At 37.8% G+C, this 25,714-nt stretch overlaps 1 protein-coding gene and 1 long non-coding RNA gene across 3 annotated transcripts in view; one reads left to right on the top strand and one right to left on the bottom strand.

Moving 5' to 3' along the window:
• The window catches only part of LOC115213152 (ubiquitin-conjugating enzyme E2 N), a 54,211-nt gene that overhangs the window by 16,373 nt on the left and 12,124 nt on the right, over positions 1-25,714 (top strand). For both annotated transcript variants that reach the window (XM_029782087.2, XM_036504307.1), the window contains exon 2: positions 16,813-16,914. In XM_029782087.2, coding sequence (XP_029637947.1) covers positions 16,813-16,914 — 102 coding nt within the window. The remainder of the gene's footprint in view (positions 1-16,812; positions 16,915-25,714) is intronic.
• LOC118764036 lies at positions 4-24,929 on the bottom strand. The gene is made up of 3 exons (XR_004999821.1): positions 24,919-24,929; positions 21,508-21,511; positions 4-102 (listed from the first exon to the last, which is right to left on the bottom strand). It is a non-coding gene; the product is annotated as an uncharacterized LOC118764036 (long non-coding RNA).

The following is a 25,714-nucleotide window of genomic DNA, read 5'->3' as shown; positions in this document are numbered from 1 at the left end:
GTAACATTGTACCTCTTCTACTGCAAGACACCTGTTTCTGTTTCTCTCTGTCTCACTATAATCTTTCATCACCTGACACAAGGTCACCTCCTCCAGTGCCCCCTTGCCTTGCAAATAATTTTTGTCTTGCAAGTTACTTGGTGACCCTGTCAGTGCAGGTGCCACAATCCACTCTGTAAAGTGGTTGGTGTTCAGAAGGGCATCCAGCTGTAAAAACCTTGCCAAAACTTGCCTCGCCTTTGCTTGTTTAAGCACATAAAAAGTCCATTTTGCTGAGTTGTTGGTGTTAGGAAGAGCATCCAGCTGTAAAAATCCTGCAAAAACAGTTACAGAAGTCTGGTGTAGGCTCTTGCTTGGCCAGCTCCTGGCAAACCATCCCACCCATGGCAACATAGAAGGTGGATGTTAAATGATGATGATGATATATATATATACACACACACATGGATACTAAATGATGATATATATTGGTTTCAGTTCTGCAAGAATTACACTTTTTGGGGTTGTTTTTATACTTAACCAATTCTCAATGATTGTTAAAATTTAAACTCTTTTGGATGAAAAATTCTCTTCAGAGGTTTATATTTTGGTACATAGTTTCACATCTTCTTTTCTGTGTTTTGAATGGACTCATGTTTTTCTTTCTTCTTTAGCCAACAATATTATTGCAGTCATTTTTACTCACTGAATTCTGAGATAATTCTCTTGAACTGATATTGTTTGTTTGTTGTAGTGCTCCCTCTCTTAGATTTTCTGAAACCTGAGTTACTAGTCAGTTGTATTAGTCTGTATGAGCTGTATTTTACATAATTTGATTGCAGCAAGTATCTCTTGTGATTTTATCAATATTCGGAGAAAATGATTTTTTTTATTCTTCATTAGTCATCACAATTGCATTTTCTGCTTCTCTAAAGTAATCTTTTATAGTTGTCTGTCATGACTCACATCTTGACTGCACCTATATCCTGCCCAAATGAAAATTGCTGCCATACCAGTCATTGAGGTCACATAGTTGCATGACTTTAGTCACTATAAAGATAACTTACTGCAGTTACCTGCTTTCAGAAGCATTTTTGCATAGCCTTTTTCTCAAAGCTTGATTGGTCTGAAAAGCTAAGTGTGGATAATGGTTTGTGTAAGGGGTTTTGACCATGTATGAAGTAGAGAAAAGGGTCAGGACAAGCAGAGAACTTAAGAATTTTAGTGTATAGACGAGTGTTCCCTAAAAGTCTTTGCATTCTCTTCATTCTAACCTTTGCTTTTATTGGAATTGTGCTAATGTCATTACAAATTCTGTTGGAAAACTGCAAAAATTTTAGATTTTGAAGTGTTTGAAGACTCACAAGATCAAACTATGTTGGTAGTGCATACGAAGAACCCTCATATCTGAGAGATGGTTTCACTTTGAATACCCAAAGGAAGCAAATATTAGGTGCACAGAGTGTAAGGTATTCTTTGGCATTTTGTCAGAAAGCATAAAGGTGGCAAGCTGGCAGAATCGTTAGTATGTTGGGCAAAATGCTTGGCAGTATTTCGTCTTTGTTTTGGGTTCAAATTCTGCCAAGGTTGATTTACCTTACTGCCTTTCAGGGTTGATAAAATAAGTACCAATTGAGTACTGGGTTGATGTAAAAATTGCTCCCCCAAAACTACTGGCCTTGTGCCAAAAATTTGAAACCAATTTGACAGAAAGCAAGTATTAAGTGTATTTGATTCTCTGAGAGTTGCAGTGTTACAAATGCTATCTCCAGAATAAAATATTTAGACATAAGGTTTGAAAGAAATGAAGCCAGTATTCTCCAATGGATGGGTAATGTTAGTGTGCATATACAACAGTATGTGATTTGAGAAAAAAATACTGGGTATATGAGGCATCAGATGTAGTGTGCAAGAGAGAAGACTGAGCTGGTATGGTCATGTAATGCATATGAATGAGGACAGTTGCATCAAGAAGTGCTGATCTTTAAGTGTAGAGAGAACATGTGGAAAAGGTAGACCCAGAAAGACGGACAAAGGGGTGAGAAACGATCTTCAGATGTTGGGACTCACAGAGGGAATGACAAGAGACTGAAATAAATGCCATGTAAACACACCTGTGCTGGTGCTGCGTAACAGCACCCAGTACGCTCTGTAGAGTGGTTGGTGTTAGGGAGGGCATCCAATTGTAGAAGCCATGCTAAAACAGACATGAAGCCTGAGTGGCTGGACATTAAATGATAATGAATGAATAAATGGAAATTCGCAGTTTAAGTTCTTATTACTATACCTTTTCAGGTACGAATTGAAACAACCTCAGAGCAAATTAAATAATAGATATTTAGATAAAACATAGTAGTATTTATGTTTTGAATTGAGCTTAGATTGATTTGATTTGAATTCCTTTCATCATTTGATTTGGGTTACAATGCTGTGCTTACTTAAGGATTATGAAAGTCAGTCTCAAAGCAGTGACGTTTGGTATTTCTACAGGAAAATAAATAGGATTCATTGAAGATGTTTGCATTTGAAACTCGTTTCTGTACCCTCTGCCTTGGCATAAGAAAACTGAGAATCCATTACTGCTGTACGGCACTCTGGAGGTGTTTGTGATAGTTATTAACCCTTTTGTTACTAAACCAGCTCTGGCTCCATGGTAAAATGTCCCGCTTTCATAAGTTTTGAATTAAAATCTTCCACCAACCCTTAGTCACAATTTATGTTCCTAACACTAGCTGAATGATAACTAAGTTATTTTACTAAATTCTTTGTTTATATTTAAAGTAATTGAAAGAAACACAGAGCATCTCAAAATAAATACAGTAATGAAAGGGTTAAACAAATGTCCATAGTTAACAAGTTTTGCAAACATTTACTTTCAACATATTGGGAACCCTCCTGTTATGGATAATGGATCTGCAGTTTCTTGCAAAACAACCTGTAGAGATGATTTGTTTATAGTGATCAAATGTTTTTACAGTACAGCTGCACAGCGTGCCGCCACATGTCAGATGTCAAAGTGATTGCGGAGCAAAGTGAAATCAAAACCATGATTTCGTGATCATGAATGTAACACAATAACTAAGCCCTGTACTTAAACTTTCAACATATGTATATGACAACATATATGTCATCTTAAGGTGGCGAGCTGGCAGAAACGTTAGCATGCCAGGCGAAATGCGTAGCCGTATTTCGTCTGTCGTTACGTTCTGAGTTCAAATTCTGCCGAGGTCGACTTTGCCTTTCATCCTTTCGGGGTTGATAAATTAAGTACCAGTTACGCACTGGAGTCGATGTAATCGACTTAATCCCTTTGTCTGTCCTTGTTTGTCCCCTCTGTGTTTAGCCCCTTGTGGGTAGTAAAGAAATAAATATTAAAAGAATTTATTACTTGATGGGATTATTTAATTCTAAAATGGCAGTGAGCTAGCAGAATCATTACCATTCCAGGCAAAATGCTTAGCAGCATTTTGTCTACTTTAATGTTCTAGGTTCAAATTTCGCCAAGGTCAACTTTGAATTTCATTCTTTTGGGGTCAATAAAATAAGTACCTATTTCTTTACTACCCACAAGGGGCTAAATACAGAGGGAACAAACAAGGACAGACAAACGGATTAAGTCGATTATATCGACCCCAGTGCGTAACTGGTACTTATTTAATCGACCCCGAAAGGATGAAAGGCAAAGTCGACCTCGGCGGAATTTGAACTCAGAACGTAACGGCAGACGAAATACGGCTACGCATTTCGCCCGGCGTGCTAACGGTTCTGCCAGCTTGCTGCCTTGTTAAAATATAAGTACCACTTGAGCACTGGGGTTGATGTAATCAACTGGACACCTTCCCAAAGTGTTAGGCCTTGTGCCTATTATAAAAAGGATTTATTCTAAAAAATTTGCTCTGGAATTATTTAAGTTGTTTGATATTTCCTCAACATATGACCCAGCCATTTCATCTCATTTTCATTCACAATTTCCATTTCTAATTGTATTTCCATCATTCTCTGCAGTTCACTCACTCTCCATCTCTCCAGTATTCCACTCGGTCACTGAACCATTCTTTCCATTCTGCCACTGAGCCATTCTCATTTCTGTTTTTTTTTTTCCCCAGCATTCTTTGCTGATTCACTTCTATTACCCATATCTCTTTACTCTTTTACTTGTTTCAGTAATTTGACTGCGGCCATGCTGGAGCACCGCCTTTAGTCGAGCAAATCGACCCCGGGACTTATTCTTTGTAAGCCCAGTACTTATTCTATCGGTCTCTTTTGCCGAACCGCTAAGTGACGGGGACATAAACACACCAGCATCGGTTGTCAAGCGATGCTAGGGGGACAAGACACACAAACACATACACACACACATATATATATACATATATACAACAGGCTTCTTTCAGTTTCCGTCTACCAAATCCACTCACAAGGCATTGGTCAGCCCAGGGCTATAGCAGAAGACACTTGCCCAAGATGCCACGCAGTGGGACTGAACCCGGAACCATGTGGTTGGTTAGCAAGCTACTTACCACACAGCCACTCCTGCGCCTATATTGCATTCCCATAAATCACAGTGCTTCTTAAACATGCAACATGCACCTTTTCCTGTAGTTTCAACAGTACTACTCACTAACATGCTCCTTATCATTTCTCGCAATTTCTTTCATCTGCATCCTGCTTTAGCCACTGTTGAGTAGATCCACCTTCTTCATTCTTTGTCTCTTAAAATGTTTTCACACCTGTCTTCATACTGTTTCCAAGATCTAGTCTGTCATTTCTTCCAGCTTCTCCTAGATTTAGCTACTACTACTACTTCTTCTTCGTTTAATGTCCGCTTTCCATGCTAGCATGGGTTGGACGGTTCATCTGGGGTCTGGGAAGCCCGAAGGCTGCACCAGGCCAGTTAGATCTGGCAGTGTTTCTACAGCTGGATGCCCTTCCTAATGCCAACCACTCCGTGAGTGTAGTGGGTGCTTTTTATGTGCCACTGGTACCACAAAAATACAAATTCCATTGATGTTCATCGATTGGTTTGATTTTCACTTGCCTCAACAGGTCTTCACAAGTGTCCCAAGAAGGAAGGTATGCACAGGTGGACTGACTACGTCCCAGTTAGGGGCCATGGGTTATGGCCTCACGTGTCCTGCCGGGTCTTCTCGCGCACAGCATACTTCCAAAGGTCTCGGTCTCTGGTCATTTCCTCTGTGAGACCTAAAGCGCGAAGGTTGTTCTTCACCACCTCGTCCCAGGTTTTCCTGGGTCTACCTCTTCCACAGGTTCCCCTCAACCACTAGGGTGTGGCACTGCTACATTTTCAGTGGATATTTCCAGTGTACTTAAAGTTTGTATACTCCTTTCACTAAAAGTAGGTGAGTGATCCTTACATGATCATTAACCTTTTTCCATTTTACTAAATACTTAATTTGCCATCACCTTCGTCTTTCCAATATTCATTTTGTCTCTTATAAATCAGCTTCTTCCTCTTGTTTCAGTAATTATTACTGGGCGGGAGCACTAAGTAGTGATGCTTATAAATACAAGATAATTACCAGTTCAAATATGCTTTGGGCATATTCGAACTAGTAAGAAAGCCATTCATTGTATTTTGTCATGGAGATAGATAGGTGTTAATACACCATTTATGTAAATCTAGGTGTTTTTAGGGTGTATTTATTTACACCATTAGTCTATGGTGAGATCCATATTTTTAGCTACCTGTCCTTCTTTTTAAGCCATTCTGAGAAGGGCTCTGGCATGACTGTTATGTCACCAAAACAATACATATTTCTTTATTACCCACAAGGGGCTAAACACAGAGGAGACAAACAAGGACAGACAAAGGGATTAAGTCGATTGCATCGACCCCAGCGCGTAACTGGTACTCATTTAATCGACCCCGAAAGGATGAAAGGCAAAGTCGACCTCGGCGGAATTTGAACTCAGAACGTAACGGCAGACGAAATATGGCTACGCATTTCGCCCAGCGTGCTAACGTTTCTGCCTATTCGTCACCAAAACAATACAGGCTCTTTCTGAGCTAAAGCTGTTGAAGGGACTCGATCTGGCAGTGGAGTTGCACACAAAATCCTAAGTGTCAGTGTAGTGAATTCAGTGAAATTGATCAATTTGAACGCATGTGTGCCTTATTGGTCACTGCACAGTTGTACTGCGAAATGGTGAACACTTGTTAAATGTGAATTATTATGGTTACGTGTATCTCCAAACCAGACCAGCTTTCAAAAGGATTGAATGTACTTTGTGCATGATTGGTGCTGACATCTCCTCTCTATCAATGAAGGTAGCATCAAAATACTTGAATTAATCAACCTCTTTCTGAATCTCACCATTGACTATAATGTGGACTATTTCAGAGAGCTAAATACCAATGGATAGAATCTTCAAATAAGAGGGCAGAATGTTCTTTGTCTACAAGTGTACTACTGGTGTCTCATATATGCAAGTGCTGGCATGACAAAGAGCTGTACTGTTTGTGGTAGTGGAAACAGGGATGACTAAAATGTTTGTTCCAGTTGTTTCCAGTCTTGAAGAGATTCCTGATGCCCATATTTTCTGCAAAAAAGGCCTGAATTTCATCCAGGTGTTTAAAAGACCATAGCCACCTTTTTTCTTTGTGTTATGTGTAAAGATTTGTTTCAGTAGTTGTTTGGAATATACCAACACAAAAATTAAATGCCAAAATTGGTTTTTGAATCATTGAGATGATTGATTGGGTTGAGTTTCTTTTGAAAATTTCAACCTGGGAAATATTTAGAAGTTGTTGTTCCATTGTGTTTCTGGAATGAATTTATTCTTGCTTTCAGTATTGATGTTTGAATTGCTGTTATCATGGGTTGGATGGTTCGACTAGGGTCTGGGAAGCCAGGAGGCTGCACCAGGCTCCAGTCTGATCTTGCAGTGTTTCTACTGCTCGTGCCCTTCCTAATGCCAACCACTCCGTAGGTGTAGTGAGTGCTTTTTATGTGCCACCGGCACAGGGGCCAGAGGAAACTGGCAACGGCCATGATCGGTTGGTGCTTTTTACGTACTACTCGTACAGAAGCCAGTCATGGTTGGTGCTGGCATCGGCCATGTTCGGATGGTGTTTTTATATGCCACCGGCATCACCACTACAATTTCCATTTGATTTTCATTTTAATGTTGATGTACTTGACTCAATAGGTCTCCTCAAGCACAGCAGGTCACTCTACGATCCAAGGTACTTTTGAGTGGGATGGGGCTGGTTATGCAAAACTGGCGTAGGATACAGCCGCGAACTCACTTTATTTGCTGGATCTTTGCAGTCACAGCAGAGGTCTTGGTCTTTTATCATTGCCTCTGTGAGGCCCGACGTTCGAAGGTCATGCTTCACCACCTCATCCTATGTCTTCCTGGGTCAACCTCTACCTCGGTTTCCTTCAACTGTTTAGAAGTGGCACTTCTTCACACAGCTCTCCTCATCCTTCCATAGTACATGACCATACCAGGGCAGATGTCTCTCTTGTACGCCACATCCGATGCTTCTTATGTCCAACATTTCTCTCAGGGCGCTTACCCTCTGTCGTGTGCGCACACTGACATTACACATCCAGCGGATCATGCTAGCTTCATTTCTTTCAAGCCTACGCATGTCCTCAGCAGTCACAGCCCATGTTTCACTGCCGTGAAGCATGGCAGTTCGCACACATGCATCATACAATCTACATTTCACTCTGAGTGAGAGACCCTTTGTCACCAGTAGGGGTAGAAGCTTTCTAAACTTTGCCCAGGCTATTCTTATTTTAGTGGTAAGAAATTGTAATATTTGATTTCTTTGTTTTTCTTATTGCATTTTTTATTTGTTGCCACTTCTTTCAAAAATTCATTTATTTCAAGGATAAAAAGTTAAAACGTGGAAAATTTTTTTTTTTTTTAATTTGGAGAACACAAATTTCCCATAAAAATATCAGCTACTGTACAGCAACTGTTTATCTTGCTAAGTCTTATGCTTTCGCTAACATGAATATTATTGTTTAAATATGAAGAGGTAAATATGGATGAATTGGACTGTGAAAAGTTTTGGGCAGTGTTGGGTGGGTTGGTTATGAAACCAACTTGAACATTTAATCTCTAGCAATAATCATATCAGGACGGTAAGAGAATTTCCAGCCATGCAAACAGTCTATTGCTGTTAGCTATTTCTGTACCACTTACAGAAGCTTTAATTAGTCATTAGGTAATCAATAATTATAAATTTTAACAATGTTATTTTCTTTTAAATGAATCATAAAAAAAAAGTGTTTAACAAGATTATATCTCCACATGAAAGCAAAATAATTGAACAGATATATGTAAAATTAAAAGGGAAGGAGGTTGGTTCAATTTGGATGAGTTACATATGGAGAAACTGTCAGAAATGAAAATGCTGCATTATGAAACCATGTTTTGTCTTTTACCAGTGAAATGCAGAACAACTTTTCCTGTTCTGCTTATTTTCTATGTTGGCTAAATTCAGACCACTGTCAACATATCAAATCCAGTTCTAGTTATCGGAATCGAATATGCCAGTTAAGTAATATCTGTTGCTGTTTGCAAGCATTGATCTTCCTGCTGCATGTTAGCTACAAACTGATTCAAGTAGATTGCTACTTTAATCAGATCACATTCTATTTATTTTAATAATTTTTAATGTATTTCAAAAGTATGAAGTCATAAGTCCTATCTAGTCTTTAGTAGCAGAAAAATTAGACCACTTGTTACTCTTAATTGGCTGTTAATGAATGTGAACTGCCATTTTCTAATTTGCAAGATAAACCAATTGAATAAAAAAGCACCATCCGAACGTAGCCGTTGCCAGCGCTGCCTCGACTGGCTTCTGTGCTGGTGGCACATAAAAAGCACCATCCGAACGTGGCCGATGCCAGCCCCGCATCGACTGGCTTCTGTGCCGGTGGCACATAAAAAGCACCATCCGAACGTGGCCGATGCCAGCGCCGCCTTGACTGGCTTCTGTGCTGGTGGCACATAAAAAGCACCATCCGAACGTGGCCGATGCCAGCGTCGCCTTGGCTGGCTTCCGTGCCGGAGGCACGTTAAAAGCACCAACCAATCGTGGCCGATGCCAGACCCCCCCTGGCACCTGTGCAGGTGGCACGTAAAAAGCACCCACTACACTCACGGAGTGGTTGGCGTTAGGAAGGGCATCCAGCTGTAGAAATACTGCCAGATCAGACTGGAGCCTGGTGCAGCCCCTGGCTTCCCAGACCCCGGTCGAACCGTCCAACCCATGCTAGCGCGGAAAACGGACGTTAAATGATGATGATGACCTGTTTTATCAATATAGTGTATTTCAACATTTTAACTGTTGGCTTAGTTGATATAATTGGTATTGTATGCAGAATTTGTGCATTACTGGCAGCAGAAAGCATCTCTTCATCATCATCATCATCATCATTTATATTCTGCTGTTGTGTAGGTCTGGTCAATTGTTTTTGTCTAATGTTATCTCATTTCCTCAATATTCTTTATTAACCCTAATTTTGTTTAGTTAATCTAAATTACTTCACAGGAAGTGCTCTTGGATTTATTTCTCTTCTGGTTATATATAATCTGTACTAATCACTCAATACTATTATCGTTTTCTTTTGCAGTCACTTTATATTGTTCATTGCCAGTAATCTTTTTAACTCTGTATATAATATTACAATTGCCGCATAGGAGGTGTTTGTAAGCCATTTAAGAAACACACAAATGCTCAGATGCAGCACGGATTTTTGTCAGTGAACAGGTCGCGGATTTTAGCGACGAAAATATTTTGACAAATTAAACTTAAATGTTGAAGTGAATCGAACGGCTTTTGTGTGTTTCTTAAATGGCTTACAAACACCTTCCACGCTGCAATTGTTTTCGTTCCAGCATACGATCTCAGATCAAATCACTTGCTATGCGAGTACATCTCCGTAAATATATAATATTAGTTAACGTGAAATTAAACATTAGGATTCAAGTTAGGAAATTGAATGTTTTCTAATTGCCATATATATCAGTGATACTGTATTTTATGTTAAACTAGTGTTTAATTTATTTAATTTTCCTGTGAAGATTTCCTTTAGTAACCCCCCCCTCCTTTTAGAAATATCCTTCGTGGAGAGTGGATGTGTTTAATTTTAATCTTCTAGAGTTTAGCATAGACATGTTGATTTGTGTTATTTATTTTGCATGACTCCTCCTACTCTAATGAACTTTGTTTAGGAGTGTAGCTTCTGATTAACAACTTTACTGTAGTTAACCTTTTAGCATTCAGATTACTCTGTCAAATGTAATGTTTATTTAATCGCATTGTTTTGAATTAATCATGCATTATCTTGTACCTTTGAGATTTTAATATGATGTGAAAGTTTATTTTTAGAACAATATTGTAGAGTAGGTATGAGAGGTCCAATGTGGCTGGTTTGAAGATGAAACAGATAAAATATTTGGGCCAGATATGTCAGTTTAAATGCTAAAGGATTAAACAAACATGACTGTGTGGTTAAGAAGCTTGCTTTGCAACTACATGGTTCTATTATAGTCCTGGGTTGACCAGTGACCAACAAGCAGAAACTGTGCAGAAGCTCATTATGTGTATGTATGCATTTGTCTCTCACCACTTGATGACAACTGGTGTTTGTTTATGTTCAGCAAAAAGAGATCATTGGAATATGTACTAGACTTCAAAGTAAGTTCTGAGGTCGATTTGCTTGGCTAAACCCTTCTAGGGGGTGCCCCAGCTTGGAAAAATGACCCAGCAACGAATCATTGAAACACTAAGCACAAATCCTTAGTCACATTAGTATTTGTCACTTTCTGAAATAAATCCTATAGCTCATGAACTCTTAAATTTACATTCTCAATCTTGTATTTGTGCATGCATATATATTCATATATATCTCCTTTACCTTTAGAATATACACCTGTGTGTTTTTATTTATTTTTATGATTCAATTATGCAGTATTTATAATAAATTTAGAATATAGCTGGTAGTGCTGCTAATGTCGTAACTTTTTTTTTTCTTGGTTTAGTTAGGAAGCAGCAGTGTTCAAGATTTTCACAGGTGTTGATGTTGAAATCGGATATTTGTTGTCTGCAGAAGGAGAAAAATGTGAGAATAATTGGGTGAAGTGGTTTGTGTGACCCTATGTGTATGGTTGCTGCTCGTGAATGATTCAGAGATACCTATTTCTTTACTACCCATAAGGGGCTAAACACAGAGGGGACAAACGGATTAAGTCAATTATATCGACCCCAGTGCGCAACTAGTACTTATTTAATCGACCCCGCAACTAGTACTTATTTAATCGACCTCGGCGGAATTTGAACTCAGAAAGTAACTGCAGACAAAATACGGCTACGCATTTCACCCGGTGTGCTAACGTTTCTGCCAGAGATACCGTCATTCATGTGTGGAGAAGTCTTGTTAAATTTGATCTTAATTTTTGTCATTAAAAAAATTTTTTAAGGAAGTAAATGAGTTATGCATTACAACACAGGTGGTTGTGTGCTGAGTAAGTTATTACCAGCTACCAAGATGGCTTTCTTTTAGATGCAATTTAGGATTTTTGTGTGCAGGGAACAGTTTTCCATGATAGTTCTTACTTGAGTTATACAGAAGCTGAATATTCTCTGCTACAGAAGAGGAAGGTTAGTCTTATGGAATGCAATGTTCGCTATCTTATGAATGTAAGATTGTCAGGAAAGGCCTATAAAGATAATGAAATCAAACACTTCTAGAGACTGAAAATTTTAATTCTTGTATTGTCCAAGATTGTGCAGTGATTGTGTCTTTGTGCTTTTTGAAAGATAAGATTGCCATATCTCCATTGGAGTGTTTTCAAAATCTCAGAGGCAGTGCTAGTTTAACAAGAGATATTTAGATTGCATGCGGATGATGTCTTTGTGTAGAATGTCTGGTGGGGTGGGCATTGTTTGAAGTGACAACAGTTTATGGGAAGAAAGAGTGGGGTACATAACTGAACCTTGGATCACACCAAATTTGATTGTGTTCTCTAGTCGAGAACAGTGTCGGTCGGGGAGTTTGACTGGGGCTGTACGTCTGTCAAACGGTAACGCAGGTGTCCCAAGGCGAGCTCAGCGTGGACGGAAACCACACGTCGAGCAAAAGGGCAAAAGCTCGCTCGATCTCGATTTTCAGTACGAAGGCGTGGCCCATCGATCCCGAAAGAAAACTCTAGCAGTGCATGTTAAGGAAGCTTGCAATGAAAAAGAGGAAATGACTGAAGCCTATAGGCAGGTTTCTTGGATTCTCATACCAGATGTGATCAAATACAATACTGATGTCAAATGCAATAGCATTATGTTCACTTCTCAAGGGTGAATAACACAGTAAGCAGGTGTTTAGCGAATGGATTGCTGTACTGATGGTCCAACAGGCAACAAGATTGAAGGTGGTTGTTAAGTGTCTATTTCCATCTCTTGAGATGTCAGTAGTGAAAGCAATAAGTTATTCATTGGCCAAATTAGAAAAATTGCTCTTAGACATGTTTTCAAAGGATGGGAAAGATATCAGTAGAGAGATGTATGAAAAGGCAAGGATTAGGGATAGCTCTAGTGTGCAGTGTTTTAGGGTATTTGAAGGGATGTTGTTAAGATTAGCAGCTTTGCTGGTTTGAAGTGAGAAGAGGGGTTTTCTTGCTTGGCATGTATGTGTACATAATGGGGAGACTAGTGGGAAAGATAAGTTTGTGAATAGTTTCATCCAGTGTGTATTATAGTGTTTCAAGAGAAGTGTTCAGTAAATGTTGAAACTCTCCATTAGATGCATTTGCTTGAGCAATAATAGGTGGGAGGTTTCTGCAAAGTTAGTACACACTCTTTTGGCAAGTGACTAAAGGAATGGCTGCAATTTAAGTGGGAGACTTGCTGGCTGTATGATGCACAAAAGGCATCTTTTCACTTGATGAACCGTATTTAATACTCAAATATTTTAACATGCATTGCAACTGGTCAAAGATTGCTGACATAAAAATTTGCAGTTTGTTTAATCCTTTAGCATTCAGATTACTGTCATATGTAATGCTTATTCTTTCATATTATTTTGAATTAATCATGCATTATCTTGTAGTTTCGAAATATTGATGATGTGATTGTTTATTTTCAGAATGACACTGTAGGGTAGGTGTGATAGGCTGGATCTGGCTGGTTTCAACATAAAGCATAATATTTGGGCCGGTTTAAATGCTAAAAGGTTAAACTACTGAAAACCATCGTTGATACAGTTTTAAATAGCAAAGTAAACCATTGACCATACATGAAATTGTTTAATAACTTTGTTTTTTATATTGAATTCTTCCATATTTATCTTACACTATTAATAGCAAAGGGTTCAAGGTCAGTGAAAGAAGACGAAAAATGTCTAGTAAAAGCTATTTGGGGTCATGTTTTATTGATCATGAAAATCTTTTATTGGAAAATCATAAAAGAGTTGGGAATATATTAAAAGATATAGTGGAATGCCTGCCTGGTTCTTTGGGAATGATAATTTTTGGTACAAATCTAGCAATTTTAGCATGCAACAATTAAGATTTATAGATTTTCAGGGTCTCTAGCAAATAGTAATTCTAGATCACAGTTAGTTTCCTACAATTGCACTTAGACTGAGGTATATCACTTATTAGTGGAATAAGAGTCTAGTATGTGAAAGTCATTTATGATAATGCAACTTTTTGAATGTTACATAATTGGTGTGAGAACTAATTCTATAGATGCTGCAGTGGTTGATTTGAAGTCCAGCTTTCTTATGCAGTTTTAATATTTTCCTTTTTAAAATGAATCTTACTTATATCGTAACACTGTTTGACACAATTTTTGTCCTTGTCGAGCAACTGTTTTTTCCCGTTTGCTTACCCCTAGAAAGTATGAAAAATTACTATTTACTTCAAACTTTACTAGTGTTACATTTATTCCAACTCCAAAGAATCCCTCTACTCTTGCTCATTGTTAACCACTAATGGACATGCTCAAGTAGTTATAGACAAGCAAACTTGTGGTATTGAGCAGAATATTTGCTATAACAGTATTTCTGCTTTAGTAACTCAACACTGAATCTGTCTGAAATGTAATGGAAAATGTCAGTTTCAAAATAGATGGTAAAAGCAAAGTTTGAAGGGAATGGTAGTCATTTCCTTTCATTTCTACATAGAAGCAAATAGGAAATAGCACTTATTGACCAAAGTCAAAAATATGAATAGAAAGAACTTTGTTACGCAGTGTAATCTATCTTTTCTAATGAGTAGAACAGAATTACTAGAGATAATTCTGAGCAGTTGCCAGCTCTGAGCTCACTTTTCTGGTTGTCTCTGAGTATTTATTTAGCTGTCCTGAAGTATCCATATGGTGGCAAAAGATATTCAATTAAAAAAAATTTCAGTGGTAGACATTGGCTACACAATAAATAAAGCTCTTAATTGGTGGATAAGTTGCTAATTTAATGTTAAATCTCACTCTTACCAAGAATAAATCATAAGGGCTTCAATTTATATGGAGGGTTACTAATATTTTTATCATAAAAAGACACTTACTCTCTTTTACTCTTTACTCTTTTACTTGTTTCAGTCATTTGACTGCGGCCATGCTGGAGCACCACCTTTAATCGAGCAAATCGACCCCGGGACTTATTCTTTGTAAGCCCAGTACTTATTCTATCGGTCTCTTTTTTGCCGAACCGCTAAGTAAACACACCAACATCGGTTGTCAAGCAATGCTAGGGGGACAAACACAGACACACACACACACACATATATATATATACATATATACGACAGGCTTCTTTAGAGTTTCCGTCTACCAAATCCACTCACAAGGCATTGGTCGGCCCGGGGCTATAGCAGAAGACACTTGCCCAAGATGCCACGCAGTGGGACTGAACCCGGAACCATGTGGTTGGTAAACAAGCTACTTATCACACAGCCACTCCTGCGCCATCAAAGATAAAAGATAATGAATTAGATATTTAAAGTACTGTGTACCTCATGAACTACTTGAATGAGTTTGTGATGTTAATAGTTAATGCCTTCAGAAAGAAATCTCTAATCTCTTATAACTTACTATTTTAGCTACTGTGTTACCCTAGTTTGAATTTAGTACTAATAACTTAACACAACTCAGCAATCTATCTACTTCTTTCGAGCTGTTTGAATAGTCCATAGTCTTTTATTCATTACTGTTTCTGTTGCTAGTTGTGCCAGTGCTACATTGGATACACCTAAAGCTTTGAGTCCCTTTCAACCTATCACATTTATTGCTTATAATGAATATAAAATATCAAGTTCAATTTTCACAGTTAAGGCATATCTGGAATACTCTTTTACTTGTTTCAGTCATTTGACTGTGGCCATGTTGGAGCACAGCTTTTAGTCGAGCAAATCGACCCCAGGACTTATTCTTTGTAAGCCCAGTACTTATTCTATCGGTCTCTTTTGCCGAACCACTAAGTGATGGGGACGTAAACACACCAGCATCGGTTGTCAAGCAATGCTAGAGAGATAAACATATACACACTCATACATATATATATATATACATATATATGACGGGTTTCTTTCAGTTTCCGTCTACCAAATCCACTCACAAGGCATTGGTCGGCCCGAGGCTATAGCAGAAGACACTTGCCCAAGATGCCACGCAGTGGGACTGAACCCGGAACCATGTGGTTGGTTAGCAAGCTTCTTACCACACAGCCACTCATTTTTAGTGAAGTTGTCATCATCTTCATTTTAAGTCCATTTCCATTCTGGCATGGGTTGAATGGTCTGAGTTGGTTCTTATTCTGAGTTACTGCCAGGTTGGCAGATCAAGTCTGTCTTAAGTCATCTCTGTTGACATGATCTCGACAGCTGAGTGACCTCCTTAACACCAACCACTTTACAGAGTGTGTTCATCTTCTCATGGCACCAGCACTTGTCAGGTTGTCACACTCTCAACAAAATTTGCCTTCTTGACCCTACATTGTTTCTATTTGATTTGTCAACTGCATTACAATGTGAACAAAATGATTTTTTTTGGTGGCAGGAAAGAAGGGAATTGTTACAATCACCACGGTCACTTTTGTTTTTGTAAAGCGTAATGCTGTTAGCATCCCGCATATCCTGAGGGACTGTATCTTCCTCCCAGCACTGACACAGAAGTATCTTTTTATCTGTTTTGGTAAAGGGTTATTTGGTCTAATTTATGCTAATGATAATTACTTTGCGCTTTGTAGGAATGAAACCAAATGCTTTTAGTACATATTTAATCTGAAGCAGTTATTTTTGCTATATCATCACCCTAATGTATGTTATTAGTATATTTGCTCTTATTTTATTTGAAATATGCATTTTTATATTTGTAAATCTTTATATATAAAAGTGAGGTTGTGTGCTGTTTATCTCCTACGATTTAGATTCCTAACTACTCCCACATTTTGCGGTGCAGTTTAACCAATCTTATAGTCTTGATTCATATCGAGCCCTTCTGGGTATTAGCGCGCGTCTACGATGAGTCTACGATTTAAAAAAAAATTTACCATAATTTTTTTCCCATTTTAATGCATTTTTTCGCTATTATATAAGGGAAGTAACTCTCTAAAAATGTCTACGATGAGTCAACGATTTAAAAAAAATTTACCATAATTTTTTTGCTATTTTTTGGCTATAACTCTCTAAAAATGCTTATATAGTTATTTCCCTTACAAACCTGAGCAACGCCGGGCGATACTGTTAGTTATTGTATAAATTTAATAATTTCAGTGTAAGTGTAATATTTTATATTTTCACATCTTTTCCATTCACAGATACTCAAAGTAGCTTTAAAATGTTTTTCTATTTATTTAGGAGACTCAGCGGCTCATGGCCGAGCCTGTACCTGGAATAAGTGCCACACCTGATCAGTCAAATGCTCGATATTTCCATGTGGTAGTTGCAGGGCCATCAGAGGTGAGTCATTCTATATTCAGGTTAAAAACTAATGTTCTGTGATGGGATTGAGAATACGCAACATTATTTTATTGCTCTTTTAAGTCATTTGACTGCGGCCATGCTGGAGCACCGCCTTTTTAATCGAGCAACTCGACCCTGGGACTTATTCTTTTGTACTTATTCTATTGGTCTCTTTTGCCGAACCGCTAAGTAACGGGGACATAAACACACCAGCATCGGTTGTCAGCAATGCTAGGGGGACAAACACACACACACAAACATATACACACACATACATACATATATATATATATATATATATATATATATATATATACGACGGGCTTCTTTCAGTTTCCGTCTACCAAATCCACTCACAAGGCTTTGGTTGGCCCGAGGCTATAGTAGAAGACACTTGCCCAAGGTGCCACGCAGTGGGACTGAACCCGGAACCATGTGGTTGGTAAACAAGCTACTTACCACACAGCCACTCCTGCACCTATTAGATAATTTAAGAATATAAATCTAGTGATGAATCAGAAGTAGATTTTTTTCTCTTGACATCTGTCACTCAGCTACAAAGTAGGTGTGTTGTGTTATTTTAGTATTGGCTGGAGTGAATATAGTGAATTACTTTTTTTTATAAAGAAACCTGAATACTTTAAAGTGTGTCCTACAAATCGTCCTGCAATCATATCCCTTGATGGACCCCTTGTTGGGTTTGATGATGAGCATTCTGTTTAATCAAACTGAACTACCTATTTGTTAAATTAACATCCACGTGGTTGAATATTCCACACAAACATGCACCCTTAACCCTTTCGTTACTGTATTTATTTTGCAGGTGGCACGTAAAAAACACCCACTACACTCGCGGAGTGGTTGGCGTTAGGAAGGGCATCCAGCCGTAGAAACACTGCCAGATCTGACTGGGCCTGACGAAGCCTTCCAGCTTCACAGACCCCAGTTGACCCGTCCAACCCATGCTAGCATGGAAAACGGACGCTAAACGATGATGATGATGCTCTGTGTTTCTTTCAATTACTTTAAATATAACAAAGAATTTAGTAAAATGATTTAGTTATCATTAAGTTAGTGTTAGGAATATTAATTGTGACTAAGGTTTGGTAGAATATTTTAATTCAAAACTTATGAAACCAAGACATTTTACCACAGAGCCAGAGCCGGTTTTGGCTGGGTTAGTAACAAAAGGGTTAATATAATTCTCATACCAAATTAGCTTGATATAGTATGTGACAAGGTTGAGCTTTAGAGTTACAGCTACAATCCATCTTATGCACATAATCCAGAAGATCACCATACACAAGTATGGATCAACCTAATCATCATCATCATTTAGCGTCCGCTTTCCATGCTGGCATGGGTTGGACGGTTCAACTGGGGTCTGGGAAGCCTGAAGGCTGCATCAGGCCCAGTCTGATCTGGCAGTGTTTCTACGGCTGGATGCCCTTTTTATGTGCCACCCGCACAGGTGCCAGATGGGGCTGGCAAACGGCCACGGACGGATGGTGCTTTTTACGTGCCACCGGCACGGGGGCTAGGCAAGGCTGGCAACAGCCACGATCGGATGGTGTTTTTTACGTGCTGTTGTTAAATATATTTGCCAAGATACCATTTAGTAGGCTTGAACACAAACCCCTTAATCATTTCATTATGTCTGCAACCATGTATATCTCTTACTCCTGTGTCTTAACAGAAGCATATTAGTTGATGTATTTGATTCTTCTCATGAGTATTAGCATTTTAAACTGAAGTAGTGTAGTAATGTGCTTTGTTTATGAACATATTGTCATAAATATTGTATGGTTTTTAAACTTACGGGCATGTGATTGATAATATTCAACACCTCATATCCACTGCTATACATAATAAGATAAAAGAATGTGAAAATAATTGAAAATGAAATTTAAACATTTTGAAATAGACTTGTGAATTTACCATTTAATACTACAGACTAGAAATCATTTTGTGGCAATTATCTAATATCTGTTGGTTAACTGTTTGCTTTTGTTCTAGTTGTTTCCATTGTTGATAGGTTTTTCACTTGGAGTGTTTTTGTGTCACAACTAAATTATTATTTTATCAGTATTTAGGTCACATGGTTGCATTTCTCTATACATAATGTTGACTTATGGGATAAGATTAATGAATTTATGGCCTCCTGTGCAATCTTACTTTGGCACCATTTAAAATGTAAGGCAATGCTATCAAGCTTGTTAACAAAAGAGGAACTGATATAGACTGTGCAGGTATAGATTGTGTAGGTCGAGCTGGCAGAAACGTTAGCACACTGAGTGAAATGCTTAGCAGTATTTCGTCTGCGTTACGATGTGAGTTCAAATTCCGCCGAGGTCGACTTTGCCTTTCATCCTTTTGGGGTCGATAAATTAAGTACCAGTTACGCATTGGGGTCGATGTAATCGACTTAATACCTATGTTTGTCCCCTCTGTGTTTAGCCCCTTGTGGGTAATAAAGAAATAGGTATGCTTACTGTTTGAAATTTGTTGTGCATGTTACGTGTATAATAAAATCCAGATTATCTATCCATCAGTGCTTAGGTGGTATCAGTCAATGTACTAATTTGCTCAATTGAGCAAATGAGTACATTGTAAGTTACTAGCATATATCTGATGATCATAGGTGAAATCTAATAGATTTTTTTTTTTTTTTTGCTACTTTTGTGGATTATCATAACTCTGGCATCATCCAGTTCCATTGCTAAGAATTTGAATTGGGAGCTTTAGTCATGGTGAACCTTTCATTAGCTGATTACACAACCATGGACGCCACCTCTGGATGTATTGCACTTACTCTTTTGAAGGAGCTTTGTGATCCTGGCTGTTGGTCTTCTGGTGTTCCTCTGTGCAGCATCACTGGAGCTATTTTGCTACCTCTTCACAATCCATCATGCTTTGCTGGCAGGGTAATTGAATGGATGCTATGCCTTGCCAAAGGGCAGCCCATAACTATGCAGGGCATGGTTGTCACTCTGTGAGGTATTTTCAAATTACTTGCACACCTGAGATATATTTAGAAACTATTTTTCATATGTACATGTGCTTCAGCTGATATCGTATTTGTGAATTTTCCAAACTTACCACTTAAATCTACCAGACCATGATTTTGTAGGGCAACTCTATTTCAATTAAATTTTCAGTAATTTGACTGAACATTGTGCTAAATTTTTCTGATTTGGTTTCTCAGCACCAAATTTGCTTCTTTAAATTTTCACTATAGTTAATTTATATATGTAACTTTTTTCCCCAGAATGGCATATAATCCAACATTTAAAGTTTATAATTGTGTTTTAGCTAAAATAACATTAATTTGTATTCAGATCTCTAAAGCACATTATTTTTTTACTGATGTACATTGGTGATATATCTTGGCAAAGAATTTTGTGAAGAATGTACTTTGGTATGGGTCAAATTGTTATCAGTTCAATTTTCTAAGTTATGCTTTTAGATTTCTGTAATGCTATTTTTTTCTAATTTCCCATGTTATCTAAAGTAAATGGAGGCTTTAAGTTTCTGAGGATGCTACTGGGAATTGAAACCTGATTGCAAACTTGTTTATTTATTTATTTAATACTCATTTATATCTTCCTGTTGCTGTGGAGAAAGCTTCAGAAAGCCATGCTTCATGTGAAGATAGCTGCAGCTGCTGGTTTGATAGTATTCTTTTACTTGTTTCAGTCATTTGACTGCGGCCATGCTGGAGCACCGCTTTTTAATCGAGCAAATTAACCCCGGGACTTATTCTTTGTAAGCCCAGTACTTATTCTATCGGTCTTTTTTGCTGAACCGCTAAATGACGGGGACGTAAACACACCAGCATCGGTTGTCAAGCAATATTATGTGTGTGTATTTATATCTGTATGTGTATATTTGTACAGTGTTTTCTTCTATATGTATACCCTAATCGTACAACGACTAGAATTCCAGTATCTGTATATACTAGTCTGCAAATATGCCTCCTACACACGAGTAAATACACACTCTTCTTCTTAGATTATTTTTCTCTTACATTATGTATAAATTGTTGTTCACTTATGTGCACCTCCTACTCGTACAGTTTCTTATATTCATAACTGACACTACACCCTAATAGCTTGAATACCACTACGACCATACTATCATTACATATCCTTCTCCCATAATACTAAGCTAGATTATTACATCTAAAATATATATTTTATTTATACCAAAACACATCTACTGTATAACCTAACAACACATCAATAAAATAAACTTTTTTAAAACTTTTCTTCCCAACTCATTTATCTCCCTTACATTTCTTTTTTTATCTAGTTTCAGCTCACAAGCTGTGGCCATGCTGGGGCACTGCCATTAATTAATTAATTTTTTTTTCTTATTCCTATCTTTATTCCCTATTTCAATTTCACTTTTTTTTATCTTAATTAGTCACACCAAGTATATATTATTTTATTTGTAATATTAACAGCTATTTGTCTTTCTTTACTTATTTTTCTGCATTCTATTTAATCCATACTAATGAATATTAATCTTTATGCAAACTTAAGTCCCTTTTATACATTATTCTATCTTTAGCCCCCCTTTTTTTTTTACCTCTCTATTTCTCCTACTGTTTGTTTACATTAACTTATCTACTTTTGGCTCTTTTTGTACCATCTCCTCCTCATGATAAACTTCATTCTTATGTATAGAAATTTCTTTTAAAAAATACATTACACCACGTAATGATTTCAACGATCAGTTCGTATTTTAATTGAAACCTAGAAGTGTCTTTCCATTGGACATTTCTAATACATAGTAAGCCCAGTACTTATTCTATCGGTCTCTTTTGCCGAACCGCTAAGTGACGGGGACATAAACACACCAGCATCGGTTGTCAAGCAATGCTAGGGGGACAAACACAGACGCACACACGCATATACATATATACGATGGGCTTCTTTCAGTTTCCGTCTACCAAATCCACTCACAAGGCATTGGTCGGCCCGAGGGTATAGTAGAAGACACTTGCCCAAGATGCCACACAGTGGGACTGAACCCTGAACCATGTGGCTGGTTAGCAAGCTACTTACCACACAGCCACTCCTGCGCCTATGTTGTACTATACTATACAATTTAAAAAAAAATTTTAAAAATTTTTTTGCAGGAGTGGGTGGTGTTATGTCTATTATTCCCAAAAAATATAGACATAACACCACAACCCCACCCACTACGCTACTTATTTGGATTAAAATTTTTAATTTTTGTACTCATTTATAGGGGGAACGTCTCTGATACCTCTTATATCTTCAAATAACTGTTATATCCCTTAGTTATGACTCACATCTTTCTCACAAGGATAAAAATAGGAATCTCCTAGATTCAATTTTTCTGCTATTTTCCTTTTCTGTTGCCTCCATTTTAAAATAAATTGAGTTTATGGGACTTCTTTCCATGAATTCACCATACATTATATACAAGTATTACTTTCATATCTCCGCAAATCGACCCCGGGACTTATTCTTTGTAAGCCCAGTACTTATTCCATCGGTCTCTTTTGCCGAACTGCTAAGTGACGGGGACGTAAACACACCAGCATCGGTTGTCAAGCAATGCTAGGGGGACAAACACAGACACACAAGCGTACACGCACATACATATACATATATACGACAGGCTTCTTTCAGTTTCCATCTACCAAATCCACTCACAAGGCTTTGGTCGGCCCGAGGCTATAGTAGAAGACACTTGCCCAAGATGCCACACAGTGGGACTGAACCCGGAACCATGTGGTTGGTTAGCAAGCTACTTACCACACAGCCACTCCTGTGCCTATTGTGTAGGTTTCAGAAGAGAACCTCCTTGGACTGTCTTGCTTTCAATGGATATTTAATCTATACCACAGTGAAAAAAATGCTTTTAAAACTGATGTTGGAGTTAATATTGTATACACCAGTGTTTTGAATGAAGATATATTATTGGAAGCAATGAGTATTGATCTGCATACTGTGGCCTTGAATGAAGTGATTAGTTATGTAAACTCACCCAAAAGGAGACACATTTAGGTGACTTCTTTGAACAAAAATAGTTAGTGAAACTGATATGAAGGATTCCAATGTTACCGTACTGAATTTATTTTGCCATCAAGATTAGCTAATGGTAATATTTTGCTAAGCTGCTATTTAAAACTGACTGTTTTTCTTTAAGCTTGTCTCCAAATCATTGTTTTTTTTTTCCTTCTGTTAATAAAAGCCATCAAGATTAGCAGTTAGTTTGGGTCACAAACTGATTTGGATACTAAATATTGTTTCAAAGATATAACATTATTTTCTTGTATGATTAATTTGCAAATTGATAAACAAAATAGTCGTGATTTTGGTTTTAGTGTACCGCAATTTAATCTCTCATTTTTGATAGTGTAAATTCAATAATTTTTTTTTTTTTGCCTATGTTTCAATTTACTAAACCTTTAGTCTTTCATTTTGAGTATTTTCGTTTCTTTATATAGGTTGCCTGTAGGCATAGTTCATCTGCAGCTACAGGGAAGTGAGGTGTACCATTTTAGGTTGGAGTTTATTTAGTACTTAGATGATCCAATGATGGATCTTATATATTGTTTGAACACTAATGTTCATCATTCTTTTGACTATAAGTGGTGCGCCTGTGAGTGGATTGTATATTGTTCAGTTTTGTTTACTATCAGGTCATCCCTTTTGATACCAACCCGGCTGAAACCGGCTCTGTAGTACAAATGTCTTGTTTTCATAAGTTTTGAATTAAAATCTTCCACCAAACCTTAGTCACAATTTATATTCCTAACACTAGCTTAATAAGTTATTTTACTAAATTCTTTGTCATATTTAAAATAATTGAAAGAAACTCAGAGCATCTCAAAATAAATACGGTAACGAAAGGGTTAAGAATGAAATGTCTAATTTTCTTATGCACCAAGTTTGACAGTTGTTAACTGTTTTATCCTGACAATTCTTTGTTTTACAACATTGAAGAGTTACAGCATCACTTTTCGAAATGCAATTCTTGGTGTCTTATATTGAGTTTTCTCTTTTAAATCAATTTTTGTGAACCCATGGATAAATCAAAAATGCGTATTGTTTATTAATGAGTTCCGAGCTTGAAACATCAATGAGGTGTTTGAGGATGTGGTGAACGAGTGCACTGTACGTGGATGGTTTGGGGAGTTCTGGTCTGATGACTTTGCTCTTGAAAATCAGCCCCGTGTTAGACCTGAGACAAAGGTGGATAATGATGAGCTGGAAACTGTAGTGGAAACAGATATATCTCAAACTACGCATAAGTTAGCAGCAAGGTTTGATGTTTTGATTCCAACTGTATTGGACCATCTGAAACAAATCGGCAAATTAAAAAAAAACTGGCCAAATAGGTACCACATGGACTGAATGAGCATCAAATGAAACATAGTCTTGGAAATTGCCGTTCTTTGCTGTCACGGCATAAAAGCGAATCATTTTTGCATCGTATTGTTACGTATGATGCAAAATGGATTCTTTTCAGCAATAGCAAACATTCTGCATGGCAGTTGGACAGAGACGAAGTGCCAAAACACAATCCAAAAATAGCTAATGGTGTCTGTCTGGTGGTCCAGTGCTGGTGTCATTCATTACAACTTCATGAGACCTGGTAAGTCAATTGCAGTAAGTCAACCAATTGGATGAAATGATGAGTAAACATTCAATTAAACAACTGATATTGGTCAACAGAGACAGGCCAATTCTCTTGCGAGACTATGCTCGACCACATGTATGAAGAATGCTACTCAAGTTACAGGAACTGGACTTGGAAGAACTCTGTCATCCACCATATTCACCAGACCTTGCACCAACTGATTATCATGTTTTCTAGGCATAACTCTTTTACTCTTCTATTTGTTTCAGTCATTTGACTGAAGCCATGCTGGAGCACCGCCTTTAATTGAGCAACTCGACCCCGGGACATTTTTTTTTTTTGTAAGCCCAGTACTTATTCTATCGGTCTCTTTTGCCCAACCGCTAGGTAACGGAGACATAAACACACCAGCATCGGTTGTCAAGCAATACTAGGGGGACAAACACAGACACACAAACACACACACGCATACATATATATATACATATATATGATGGGCTTCTTTCAGTTTCCATCTACCAAATCCACTCACAAGGCTTTGGTCGGCCCGGGGCTATAGCAGAAGACACTTGCCCAAGGTGCCACGCAGTGGGACTGAACCCGGAACCATGTGATTGGTAAACAAGCTACTTACCACACAGAAGACAACATTTTGCAAGGAAAAATGCTTCAAATAAGGTGCAAAAAGAACCTTTTGTGATTTCATCACATCTTGCTCTCCAGAATTCTTTGCTGCTGGTAGAAATAAGCTACCGATAAAATGGCAAAATTATGTTGGTAATTTAGGTGCATACTTCGATTAACTGGATTGCTTTTTGTTGAGATAAAGTAAAATAAACTTTCAGTTCAAAATTGGACATTTCATTTTTAATGACCTGATATTTTCTGTGTGTGCTGTGAATTCATCTTGTTTAGCCCCCTATTTAGTTTTTGAGGTCTCACCAGTGCATTGTGAGCAGCCACTCATCTTTATCCCACAACACACTGAACAGCTAGTAGTCCTTATCCCACAATGCACTGAGTATCTATCACACTTGCTTTTAAACCCATAAAATTGAGATTCAAAATGAATGTTTTGGTTTATCAGACTTGTGCTTTCTACAATATGAGACATACTCTTTACTCTTTTCAGTCAGTTGACTGCGACCATACTGGAGCACCGCCTTTAGTCGAGCAA

This window comes from Octopus sinensis, linkage group LG6 (genome assembly GCF_006345805.1).
Source record: "Octopus sinensis linkage group LG6, ASM634580v1, whole genome shotgun sequence".
Lineage (NCBI taxonomy): Eukaryota > Metazoa > Mollusca > Cephalopoda > Octopoda > Octopodidae > Octopus > Octopus sinensis.
This window is presented reverse-complemented; position numbering and strand designations above follow the sequence as displayed.